Raw genomic sequence first — 13,620 nt, 5'->3', positions numbered from 1 at the left:
CTAAGTTATCCTCCGTGGGAACAAAGGGCAATTGTATTTCTCTAGCTGGCAGTCGCTCTCGAACATAATGATAATGAACCTCAATGTGCTTTGTGCGCGCATGAAACACTAGTTTCTCGCAATAGCCAAAGCACTCTGGCTGTCAGTGTAGATGGTAGTAGAAGGTGGCTGGCTAATGTCAAGATCTGCAAGTAGCTTACAGAGCCAAACACACTCCTGGATGGTGAATTTTCAAAGGAGATATTGATTCCTGTTTGGCTCTTCCAAGTAGGTGCGAATTTTGTTTTTTGCATTGCTCGGCTATCAGTTTTCGTTAGCAGGTAGGGATGGGGTGATCTCCAAGAGGCGTCCTAGTTGGTTAGGAGTGAATGGTCAATTCGTTGGAGTGGAAGGGATCTGGTGGAGGCAAGAGTGACGATGCATTCCGGGAGTGATTAGATGACGTTTTTTTGGGGGCTGGTGATGCAATTTGTGAAGGAGAAGAGACACAGGGTAGAGTTTCCAGATTGGAAAGCCCAGAGAGACCTTCTGTTTACATCTTTTTAGGAGGACTATATCCAAGGCAGAGGACCTTTAGACTCAATGAAAACCAAACACTCAATACATATCATTTTAGGAAGACTACCCAGGGCAGAGGACCCCAAATACATCAAGTTGTAGTAATAAAAAAATAGATCTTTTATGATAAGAGATGTCCTCCAAGTAGCCACTGCACACGTGGGCACATCCCTGCGAGACGATGACGATGTCGAAGAAGCGCTAGGTAGGAATGCCCCAAAAGATGTGTCGTTGAAGTCCATGGGGTAGCTAGATGGAGCACTCACATCGTGAATCTCAAAATGGCTAAGGGGAGTACCTTGCAAGGCATACAGCTAAATTTGGAGGATTGTGCTTTTTAGGAATTTAGGGCACCAGTTTAGTATTTAGGGCTTGTTCCCTATAAAACTGGCGCACCTATCCTCTCCCTCTAGATTGTTCATGCCTAGTGATTGCGCCATCAACTAGCCGTTTTTGCTCTTCCCTGTCTCCTGCCACCAGCCGCCACTTCAATGCCATCTTTCCCCCCTCTCTGGTATTGGACCAGCTCCAAGCTTGTAGGTGCCTCCATCACTCGGGTCTTGGCATAGCCCATGGGTGGCTGGCTGTTCGCCGCTTCTTTGGCTCCTCAAATTGTTTTGCCAGCCCCACGTTCAGCAATTCATCAGCAAGGGCAGCCTTCAATTTGTTCTACCCACTCCCTTGCTGATTGCACAAGCATTGTGTTCGTGCCCCAGACTCCTCCCTCTCCAATTGTCAGCTTTGCAGTTCACAGCCCTGTTTCGTTGGATTTTTCCTTTGCTGTTTTTTTAATGGCTGATGCAAGTAATCTCCCTAACGTGGACCAGAATATAACCAATTCCAACCAGCCTTCCCCCATGTCTGAACATGATGTTGATGGGGACAACTATGATGTTTATGAAGATCTGGTTACTCAGGAGGCTTTCAACCAATTCCTCACGGGATTGGATGAAAAGATTGCGCTCCTAAACTCCAACCATGAGCAGTTGTTCCAGCAAATCGTTGCTGTGCAAACCCAGCTTCAGACTCTGACTCACATGGACGTGATGGCTTCTAATCTTAGACCAACAAAAGGATCGAAAGAAAGAAGTCGTGGATACTTGGCTGCATAAATGCAGGTCCGCTTCAACTTTCACCCCTACCCGCAGGTCAAGCGAATATAGTTAGCAATTGGATACCTAGCCAGAAAAGCTCTACTTTGGTGGAAGGGATTGATGCCTCAATCATCCACTTGGGCAGAGTTCCAAGAAGCTTTTAGAACTGAGTTTCTAAAAAAGGAAGATGATTATGACATTGTGGCCAAGTTCAAGGCCTTGGATATGACCAAACAGGGCCTCACTTTTGAGACTTACCTCTAGAAATTCCGAGACCTAGAGACCCACGCTACAAAGATGGATCATGTTACCCTTTTGGGTTTCTTTGTAGTTGGCTTACCCGATTCCTACAGGTTGCATGTCAAGAACAATAAAAGCTCGACCCTAAAGGAGGCCATTCACTTTCGTGCATTTATGATGATACTATGGCCTCGATCAAGAAGTTGACCACACCCAAGACCCAGGGCAAGAACAAGAGAAAGTTCTTAAATGCAGCTACTAGCACAGGAGAAGCGAGATCTTCCGATACTCCTAAGAAGAAGAAGCAAAAATCCGCTAAGGGCAGCAAGGAGTGCTTCCTTTTTTCGTTTCGGCTTCGGAAGGAACGGCGATGCTTTATTTGTGAGGAGCGGGTGCATACCCATTGATTGTCCGAAGAGGCCTAGAGCCTCACAAGGACCTCTACCGAAGCGCAAAGGACCACCTACGATCAAAGACAGCTGCTCAGACTACTTTGTCAGGTATTTGTGTCAATGTCCTCACACCCCCTCATTCTTGTGATAATTCATTGTTTGGCCCCCATGATCTCTACCGGGCTTATGGAGAGATCCAAGGGACACAGATTCACATTCTTTTCGACCTAGGTTGTTCTCACAACTTTGTTAGTCACGAGAGAGTTTCTAGACTTTCTTTTAAACTCAGGAGTGAGTTCTTAGAGGAAGGGGATTATGTCATGTGCATGGATCATATCTGACGTGTGTTTAGGCACACAAGACTAGCTTTGATAGCTTGAGGTTAGGGGCTAGGTAGGCTGCAGGCGATTCCCAGGTTGGGTTTCAAGGGCAACAGATGAGTTAGGGTTCTAGCTATTTTGAGCAGCACTGGGCTAGAGCCTATAAAAGGGGCACATGGGTTCAATTTTCATTCACGTAAGTCAGAGCAGGTCTAGTCCTCATTTCTGGTCTGGATCTTGGATCATGTTGTGGACGCGCACCTGATTTCTAGCGTAGCCTTGATTCCTAGTGCAGTCCTAAGGCGCTATGGGTGCCTTCTGGTGGTATGGGACACTAGGAGGTTGTGGGCTGGTTGGATGTACATGTTCGTGCTAGCAGCCTAGCCTGTGGCTTGGGGGGATGCTCGGATTCTATGGGTCCTAGACCTGTGAGCATCAGGGTTGGGGTGATGAGCATGCCTGTGCCTCTCTTTGTGGTTCTATGATGGGTTGTTTGTGCTTATGTGCAGGTCCGGATTCCCAGGAGTGATTGTGGTTGTGTCAAATGGGCTGCTGCAAGAGGAGCTTTTACAAGGGAATGGTCTGCTGCTGCAGGAGGAGGTTCTGCAAGAGGATGGGCTGCTGCAGGAGGAACACGGCAAGGGGATGGACTGCTGCATGAGGAAGCCTGCAAGGGGATGGGCTGCTGCTGCAGGAAGACTGGGGATGGACAGCTACATGAAGAAGCCTGCAAGGGATTGATGATCTTTTATTGACTAGTGCCCCAATGCTTGGATTGATGCGTGCTGCAGGAGGAAAACTGTGTGGAGAAGACTCAAGAGACTGCTGCAGAAAGCTGGAGGAGAGTTTACACCATCAAGGGGGTAAGAAGTGTCCAAAAGAAAGGGGGGTAGTGTTTTTTTTATGGATATAGGGAGGGCCAGCTTCCAACGTTGAAAATTGTGCCCATTTGGGCATGGTAGGTTGGGCCCCTTGGAATTTTGTGGGCTGGAGTTCCTGCAGTGACAAGTGGTGCCATGGTTCATGCATGGCCCTCCACATCTGCCACATGCCTTGTGCCCCCTCATGGGTTGCCATGTGCCCTGTGCCACATGTCATGACTGCCACCTCAGCATGCTACCTCAACCTGCCACATCAGCATGCCACCTGAACCTACCAGTCATCATGTCACATCAGCCTACTACGTCAGCCAATCATCATCATGCCACACATCAGCATGCCACATCAACATGCCACATGATCTTGTCACATGCCATGATGAAATTGTGGACCAAGGTTATTTTAGCGACTCTTTATTTGCCTAACTAAAAATTCAGTTTGGGTGACCAATACTATGCTGATTTGGTTTCTGTTTTACCCTGAGGTTTTTGGTGTCAATCTCTCAATGTTTTAATCTGGGATATATAATCAATTTTTATGCTGACTGGAGATACTTTACCTCAGGCACAATGGTGTGGAGAGCAGTCTCTTCATTCCTCATAGCTGTTTGGATTGGATGTGTGATCTTTGTACTGTACTGGCTCTGCTAAATCCAAAGGTTCTCGACAATTGGTCAAGACCTTGAAGTGGGCAAATTCAGGTTATTGTGCTCTTATGCCAGTGCACTTTAACAAGCTTAAGGGAATAGATAACTTGTGGCCAGAGGGGCATAACTCAAGAGGGATGTCTTTGTATTTAATCAAGCAGTCAGAAAAAAAACCATGCTTATTGTGAACTATAGTTTAACGTGTTTATGGCTATGAGCGGTACAAGAAAGACCGTATAAAGGATAACGGAGATACAGCATATTGTGACTGCATGACTGCAGTGAAATGATAGTATAAAAGGATATGTAGACATGGCATATTGTGCTGCATTCTTGCTCTCTTGTTGTCTTCATTCGAATCTGTGCAGCAACTTTGAATTCTATGTGCTATTTTTAGGCTACCAAATTAGGAAAGTGTTTCTTATTTTTTAATGCAGATTCCTCCAGTATCAAATTATGTTCCGAATCTAGAGTTGAGATGGCATTTAATTGAGAGATCAAGAAATGCAACACTACCAAAGAAACACAAAGGGAAGAGGGGATTCGAGGCTCCAAAGTCAGACTCTCCTGGTGGGCGATCTGCTCATAGCCTTTTATCCAAGGGTCAGGCATTGTATGTATTTGGTGGTTATGGTGGACAAGGTACAGTTCTTGGTAGCCTCATTATGTAATACTGTTAAAGATAGGCATTGTTGATATATACTCAAATGTATATATGACTATTTCTTTTCCTGTGGTACAGGCCTTACATTTGACGATATGTTTGTTTTGCGGAAATTACCAAGACTGGCAGGTGATTGCTTAGTTTAGTACATTGGCAGATTTGAAAGAATGGTATACAGATAAAGGGCAACATTTTCATATTTAAAGAACACTCTCAAGGAAATTCAATATGTGAAGGAAAACACTCTGGCATAGTTCGAAAAGGTGTTGCGTAAATGTTCTTAAACTTTGCTAGAATAAAAATGTTTTCTTGCAGAGGTGGAAAAAATGAAACGACCTCCATTTAAGTTGTCAGACGGCCAACTTCTTATTGAGGTTACTGACGAGACAGAGGAAGAAGAAGAAGAAGAAGAAGAAGAAGATGAAGCAGGTGAAGGTTGGCGAAGCACCAAACGACCCAAGTTACACTCTGGGAAACATGTGGATTGCTTGCCAGAGCCAAAAGGTATGATTCATTTTTTGTTCATCTTTTGTAAATTTACTTTTGCTCTGGAATAAGAGTTAGAGATTTGTTGGAAAGCAATGCTCTATCAGTGTCTTCAAGTTAGGAAAGAGTAATTAGTAGATGCTCACAAATGTGAGCTCAGAAATGAGAAGGCAAAAAGGGCATAAGATAGGATATTTTGGGGAGGTTAACCTGTACGCACTGTTGGAATATGAAGCGAAAGTGAGCCAAAAATGAGTGTGTACTAGGTGTCTAGGGGGTGTTTTGTAGTCTAGTGAGTCCTATGGATGCCACGTGTCATATTGGGAGTTATCCCATATGCATAGGTGTTTATATGTGTGTGTGTGCTCTTATATAAGAGCTGTACTTGTCTAGTGTCAAATCAAGCTACAAGCTCTTTGGTCTACATGTGAGTACTTTCATTTTGTTCATTGCTCTAGTCATTTCATTTCCATTTCATTATGTCTCCTTTTGAGTATCACTTCCTCTCTCCCTAGCCTATCCTCTCTCTCTCCCTCTCTCCACTATGTTCCTTCATTTGGTATCAGAGCCTCCCTTCCTACCTTCCCCTTCTTCTTGCTCTATCTAGAGGATGAGAGAAGCCTGCAAATTGGAAGCTCTCCTCTCCTCTAAGGTAGAGCCTCCCTTCCCTTAGCCTCGCCATGGTTCCTCGCCATCAAGTGCTCCGGCGTCCTAGTGATTGCTCCTGGTCCTCGTTTGTGAGTTCAGCTCACTCCCGCGTCAGTTCGTGATTCTCCCTTAACATTGGTGGACATTCCTTGTCAGTTGGTCACCAAAAACTTGTTTTAGAGCAGTCCAGCAGCTGGTCTTTGACCTTTTGAGGTCCGATTTTGACGTTTTTTGACATTTTGGCACCGCCCAAACATAAATGACCTTTTCCCGCACCATTTTGAGAGAAAAAATGCCTGTACGTCCGTATGGACCTCTGCAGGCGGCTGTGCGACAGTGCCAAGAGTCCGTACACTTGTCTGAAGGCGATTCCGAGCAGTTTTAGGCTACTTTTTGGCATTTTTTGCTAAGATTTGGTCTCCCGTGACCTCCACTAGTGATTTGAGCTTCCCGAGCTTACCTACAAGTCATTTCGATTGTACCGACACTCCGGTACATTGACTTGAGGCTTCCGACAACGGGGAATAGTCTTTTCACACCTTGTCATCTCCGACATTGCGATATTGCAGTGTTTGACTGTCTCGAATAGTCAAATATCATTTCTATAATCTCGGTATACTTTGGTGACTACTTCGATTGGTGCGCCATCTCTGCTACTCATTGCCTCTCCAAATGCGCATGAGCCACTAAGCTGAGCTGTCCTCACTTTGCTCCCGATTCGCGGCAGGTGCCCCCGATTTGTTGGTGCTCACGAATCTGATTTGAGCTGCCCACGATTTGCATCTTCAACTGAGCAGCTCCCTTGAGCACTTTCGCTCATTTTTTTGAGCCTCTTCTGCGCATTCGGTGAATCTCCGATCGGCACATTAAGAGTCATGACGTGATCTCCCTTGGTAGCTGTCTTCATCGACACATCTTCCGAGGCATCCTCGACATGAGCATCTTCGACACATCATCGACGAGCAGGATATGCACATTTTTGTGCGGCAGCTACTTCGGGTGGGTTCTCTGCCCTTGCTATGCATAAAATGAATGAAATATATCTTTACTACTTTCTTGTTTGAGTCAAGGGTACTCTGACCTAGGTTGTCCCCAAAAATGAATGCAAATAAATCATGTGTGTTGAGTCAAAGGCTCTCTGCCTTGGATAGTCCTCCTAAAAAGATGTATTTTCCTATTTTGTTTTGGTGTGTGGCTCCATGTCTCTCATTAGCCCCTAGAGCCAGGAGGGCATGCACTGTGGGAGCCATGTATTGGCTTTGATAGGTTTAGAGGGGGATGTATTGTGGGAGCCATGTATTGGCTTTGATAGGTCTCGTTATCAGGCCTGGCCGAGTTCCAGGATGTTGGTGTATTCCTAGACCTATGAGCTGGTTGGTCGTGTAGCCATGCTATAACGTGAGCCTCTAAGCATGTTGAATCTCAAGCCATGAGAGTGCTTGGATCAACCTCTGAACATGCTCAGACTTTAGCCTTTGAGTTACATAGGGTGCACAGTTTGATGACCGTCATTGTCATGTTTTGTTCTTAGTTCCATTCCAATAGTCCATCTTCTTTAACCGTCATTGTCATGTTCTGTTCTTGGTTCCATTCCAGTAGTCTCTTACCTTGCCTTCATGGGGGGGTGTTTGAATATGAAGCCAAAGTGAGTAAAAAATGAGTAGACTAGGTATCTAGGGGATGTTTTATAGTCTAGTGTTTGAATATGAAGCGAAAGTGAGTCAAAAATGAGTAGACTAGGTATCTAGGGGATGTTTTATAGTCTAGTGAGTCCTATGGATGCCACGTGTCATATTGGGAGTTATCCCATATGCATAGGTGTTCATATGTGTGTGTGTGCTCTTATATAAGAGCTGTACTAGTGTAGTGTCAAATCAATCAAGTATCAAGCTACAAGCTCTTTGGTCTACATGTGAGTACTTTCATTTTTGTTCATTGCTCTATCTCACCCATCCACAAGGCAGGGGATTCCATGAGCCCGGAGAACTACATGACCATTATGATTGGACATGTCATGTCCAAGATTTATGCATCAGTACTTGACTCCGAGGCTAGCAGACTTGCAGAGTGTCGAGGACTTAGAGCAGCAGGACAGGCCGGATTCCGGCATGATCATGGAACCATGGACCACATTCTCACGCTCAGATGTATCATCAAGGAGGCGAGGTCACGGAAGCAGAGGGTTTATTGTTGCTTTGTGGATTTCCGCAAGGCATTTAACACGGTCATTTGGGTTATGACCAGGAGATCATTTGGGCTATCATGGCACTTTACGAGAGAGTTTCTGGCAGAGTTTGGGCAGGATCTGGGTGGACAGACGAGATCATGAGTACCATCGGGGCCAAACAAGGGTGTCCTTTGTCGCCTACCTTGTTTGGCCTCTACATTGATGAACTTGAGACAGTGATGCAGACACAGGGGGGTGTAGTTACTCTCTTGCGGGTACGCTGATCCAGATTTTGCTCTATGCAGATGACGTGGCTCTCTTGTCTTCCCCAGCAGAGGGGCTTCAGAGACACCTAGACGCACTACAGTCCTTTTGTGGGTCCCATGATTTGAAGGTCAACTTGGGTAAAACCAAGGTCATGATCTTCAATACATCTCGAGCCATCATGCGTCAACTTGGGTAAAACGAGCCATCTCTCCCCTCTTATCACACGAGGTCAACCAGGTTATCCATGAGGATCTACTACAGCTACACACTTTTCGGACCCGGTTGGAACTGAGTGAACTCCCAGTGAAGCTTAGCTTCTACAGAGATCACTTCTTACATATCACAGCGGAGGGTTTCATTGACCCACTAGGATACACACAGATTCACCTACCCCACTCGCTGAGGATCTCTCTTGGGCAGTTCCGGGTCTCTTCACACAGACTTTGCATTAAGAGTGGCAGAGCAGAGCGACTACCCAGGGAGCGGCGCGTATGCACACTGTGTGACATACGGAAGGTTGAGACAGAGGAGCATTTCATCTTCAGGTGTCCTGTGTACTATGAATTCCGAGGACGTTTCCACTGCCTCTTTAGGGATAGTTATGGGATTTTAGACCGTTTTCTCTCCTACCCAGACCAGCGGTGTTTGGCAGGTTTCATTCATGAGGCACTTAGACACTGCGAGAGGATACGCCGAGCACAGAGACAGGAGCAGACTTCTTCCTCGGTTGATCCCTCTCAGAGCTCTATCACGGAGTTCTTTTAGCTAGATTACATGGACCCCAACGAGATGAGGGCTCGACATGACCGTGACCCGGAGCCCGTGACCCGACAGCTCAGACAGAGGGTCGACACACAAATCACACTTGGAGACATCCCCTCCTTGTTTAGAGTCGGAGCTCGACCAACGGGGGTCACAGTAGCTTTGGTTAGACGTAGAGTTACGACCAGAAGACGTGCCAGGACCGCACCTCTGAGTCGCTGATAGCACTCTATTGCCGACTTCATGCCTCCACTGCCTCATCCATCTTGATATCTTGTTGTTGCTGGGGATGATGATGATATGGATGATGATGCTGAGATTGATATATAGTCGACCATCAACATGACTATGTTGTACTTAGGACTTAGTACTGCCATTCTGCATTTTTGTATTTTTTGCATTTTGCATTTTGCATTGGTATGGATGCTCGTTTAGTAGCTCCACTACCACAACTCATTGTATCAAGATTTTCATAGTCTCATAGATCCATCGGTCTTCCAAAGACTTTAATAAACTTTCTTTCTTTCCTTCTTTCTTGTCACGGGGGCATGAAATTCTAAGTACTTTAATGTACTACAAGACCATGACAACTTAGGTTTTAAAAGTCTAAGCATGGGCTTAATAATGTGTAATTAAACGCGGCATGGTGCCTAGTACATAAGCGTAATTAATCCCTAGGCCCAAAGGCATTCCAAGGAATTAAAAGAGTGGTTGTTGGGAAATGATGATGTGGCATTTTTAATGGACCCCCTAGAGGGCCATGTACCTTCAGTGGCCCCCCTAGAGTTCCAGGTGGCTCTTGTGCCTTCTATATGCTCCTTTGCCATTCCTGGACCTTCGTGGGCCTTCTAAACTTCACATGTGTGGTTTTCTCTCTCATCTTTGTTGAGATTTTGGACTGGTTTTTCAGCCTCCTTCAGCTGAATTCCGTTTTTCTTCATAACTTCTCACCCATTTGGATTCCTTGACTTCCGTTTGGCTCGATGGCTTCCCCTCTGCCTCCCCTTCGTAGTGATATGCTTTTCCCTCTGTGCGTTTGGTAGAACGGGCAGAGCTGAGCACTTCTTTTGCTGGTCGACTTTGCAAAAGTGGCTTTTTCTGGACCTTTTTGCTTCTACCGCCTCCTGGGCCTCTCCTCTTGCAAAGCTACAGCTTTCTATTGAATTTCGAGTGGTCCCACGCGCTGGTTGACTGGTTTTTCTCAAGTTTTGGAGGACTTTCCGGCGATGAAACTTTTCCAAAACCTTCTCAATGCATTCCTCTCTGAAGCACACTTCTTTTGAGCCCAAGAACTCCCACTTCTTCGTGACAAAAGTGCTTCTTTTCACATTTTTCAGTGGAATTCTTGCTGGTCGTCTCTTGTAAATGCTCTTTCTTCATGCCTTTGCACTCCTCTTTGGCTGAGAAAGCAATTAGGCATTGGCTACTATGTCCTCGTTGCGATTGAGGACTTGGTTCGAGTTTTCAGGGCTTGGTGAGTTGTGATTTTGCTGCTGCAATTTCTTTTTGCCATAAGCTATTGGTTGGCCTCGTGTGCCGCCTCTTTCTTGGTTCACGGGTGCCCAGACAGTGCTACATGAGTCATTCTTTGGTTGGGTACTTTGCTGATTTTATTTTGGAGCTTTGAAAAGCTTTGTGAATGCCATCTAGAAACCACTCAAAGAGAGTGCAGCTGGGGTGCAGTGTGATTGCATCTGGACAGCCAATTGAATTGCACTCGGAAAAGAGAATGCCGTTGGATTGAGCCTATGAGTTAAGTGCACTTATGTGATGGTGCCAGGTGTTCTATGCTTGAAAGCCTTGCGAAGGCTCAGTGAATTGGGGCTGCGTGCTCAGTTGCAGGGAAGGTCTCCTAGATGCAACTTGTAATCATTTCACTGTGAAATATAAAGAAATACCGAAAGGGGCGCCACGGTGTTTGGGGCCAATCGGGTGCACTTGTCTATGTTTGTTGAGCAGGGGCATTCTAGCCTCCATCCCTTTTTCAGTGGTTTTGTTTGTGAACAAATGGGTAAATGCGAAATGGTGATCATGCAATGGTTAATGGTTGTGATATATGCTTTGTGAGCTGTAAATAAGTGCTGAAGTGATTAAAGGTTTAGTTCCACTGCCCTCTGAGTGATTAGAGGCCGGTTTCACTTTCTAGTCATTTCATTTCCATTTCATTATGTCTCCTTTTGAGTATCACTTTCTCTCTCCCTAGCGATGCTGGTATAGTTGTCTTTCCAGTTGGTTCAACCGACTAGGCCTTGACTTAGACCGGTTGCCTCCTTTTCAGTACAGCCTCGACGCTCCACCATCTCCCCTCTCTCCCACTGACCAGGAGGTCAACCGGCTCATTCGAGCGGATCTGCTCCAGCTTCACATGTGGCGAACATGGTTTCTTCACCTCGAGCTTCCTGTGAAGCTCGACTTCTACCGCCGACACTACCTCCAGATCTCACAGGAGGGCTTCATCACACCTCCGGGTTACACACAGCTTCATCTACCACATGCGCTCCGGATCTCCCTCGGTCAGTTTAGGGTTTTGTCACACCGATTACGGATCGAGAGCGGACGCACAGAGGGTATCCCACGAGAGGGCCGCCTTTGCCGAGTCAGAGGAGCACTTTGCTTTCAGATGTATTTGCCCGCCATTCTCTGCCAAAAATCCGCCTCAACAATGCTTCTCCATTTCTGCACAGAAGCAGGCTTCTCAATGTCCGCAATTTGAGCAGCGCAGACCACCATTTGTAGCGCCTGTAGTGCCGCCATCTTGCTTGCCAAACCCGCCGCCAAGATTTCCTCCCACTGCTCACTGTCTAAACAGGTGAGCCCGCCACACACAACAGCCACAGCTCTCGCTTCAGCATTCTGCCTGTGAAGTGGGCCATTCTTCTACCACTGGTTGTTGTAGAGGTCCTCCCACTTGCTGTGGTTATGTTGAGCTACTTTGGGTCAGCCACAACGGGGAACGGGGTGTCCTAACGGCGGATCTCCCAATTTGCAGCAAAAAGAAGCTTAATGTGAGCTTGATGTGAGTCCCGGTTACTCCTTGACTTCTTCGAACACCTCTTCGAGTGCTCGTGGTACACATTGATTGGCTCCTTGAAGTGCTCGTGATACCTCCATTTTGAGAGTCACCATGTGACCGCCCCATGTAGCTACCCCATGGACTTCACCGACACATATTTTGGGGCATTCCTGCCTAGTGCTTCATCAACATCGTCGTTGACTCGCAGGGATGTGCACACATGTGCAGTGGCTACTTGGAGGACCTCTCTTATCATAAGATATCTATTTTGAATTACTACATGCTTAATGTTATTTTGGGGTCCTTTGCCCTGGGTAGTCCCCCTAAAATGATACGTATTGAGTATTTTGTTTTCATTAAGTCTATAAGGCACTCAGCCTTAGATAGTCCTCCTAAACTAATGTTATTTCTTTTATGAGTGGTGTGTAACTTCATCCTGGTTTCCCGATATGAAGCTAGGGGGGGACGTATTGGGGAACCGTGTATTGGTCTTGATGGATAGATGAACCATGTATTGGTCTTGATGGATAGATGTTTCGAGTTATCAAGCCTAGCCAAGTTCCAAGATGCTGATGCATTTCCCAGACCGATTTGTTGAGTCAAGTAGCCATGCTTCACTCTGAGCCTCTATGCAGCACAGATGCGTAAACTCCATCATGCTGTAGATGACCATGTTCTACTCTTGGTTCCATCGACTCCATCACTACCATGTTCAGCTCTTGGTTCCATTTCATAACCAATACTCCCTCACTTTTCCTTCATGGGGGGATGTTGGAATATGAAGTCAAAGTGAGTGTATTTGTGTGTCCTAGGTCCCTAGGACTTATTTTATACTCTAGTGAGTCCTAGATAGTGCCACGTGTCATATGGGAGATTATCCCATATGCATTGTGACTTTTTAGAGTCTAGAGGCTCACACTGTATAGTCTTGTACTTGTCTTGAATCTTATCATAGTTGTCAACATCAAGTTATTAATACATTGTGAGTATTTTGATTATCATTGCCTTGCACTTTTACTTTCTTTCCATTTTCATTATGCTTTCCATCTTTCCATTCCGTTCCTAGTGTTAGAGTGGTGCTCCCCTCTCCACATGTCCCTTCAAGAAGAAGAGGCTAAACGACTAAATGACTAGATGAATGCATAGGAATACATGTTGGAGCAATGATGCTGCAACTAGTCGACTAACAGACTAACATTCCAAGCTAAGCAAAGAGCTTTTGCATGAGGGACTCTTATTGAAGAATGGGAGTAGCAACTGATTCAACCCAAAAGCAAATACTTTTCATCAGTACGTTATGCCTTACATAGTTTGTGCTATGGGGCCACGGAATGGGATTAGGGTGAGCCTTATGGTAAGATTGCATGAGTTTTATTTGGTCTTTTTGAAGGGAATGAAAATTTAATTGTTGCTATACTAAATGTTTTTGCCCTTGGACACTTTGGCACCTCCTCTTGTTGTTAGAATATGAAGTCAATGTGAGT

At 45.7% G+C, this 13,620-nt stretch overlaps 1 protein-coding gene across 3 annotated transcripts in view; it reads left to right on the top strand.

Annotated features, from left to right (window-relative positions):
- The window catches only part of LOC147894080 (uncharacterized), a 233,448-nt gene that overhangs the window by 77,000 nt on the left and 142,828 nt on the right, over positions 1-13,620 (top strand). For all 3 annotated transcript variants that reach the window (XR_015542123.1, XM_087385003.1, XM_087385002.1), the window contains exons 6-8: positions 4,567-4,771; positions 4,872-4,922; positions 5,109-5,297. Coding sequence is in view for 2 of the 3 variants with exons in the window: in XM_087385003.1 (XP_087241129.1) it covers positions 4,567-4,771; positions 4,872-4,922; positions 5,109-5,297 (445 nt within the window). In the remaining variant the exon portion in view is untranslated. The remainder of the gene's footprint in view (positions 1-4,566; positions 4,772-4,871; positions 4,923-5,108; positions 5,298-13,620) is intronic.

This window comes from Dipteris shenzhenensis, chromosome 14 (assembly GCF_047967505.1).
Source record: "Dipteris shenzhenensis isolate YYH24624 ecotype China chromosome 14, Dip_SZ_1.0, whole genome shotgun sequence".
Classification (NCBI taxonomy): Eukaryota; Viridiplantae; Streptophyta; class Polypodiopsida; order Gleicheniales; family Dipteridaceae; genus Dipteris; species Dipteris shenzhenensis.
This window is presented reverse-complemented; position numbering and strand designations above follow the sequence as displayed.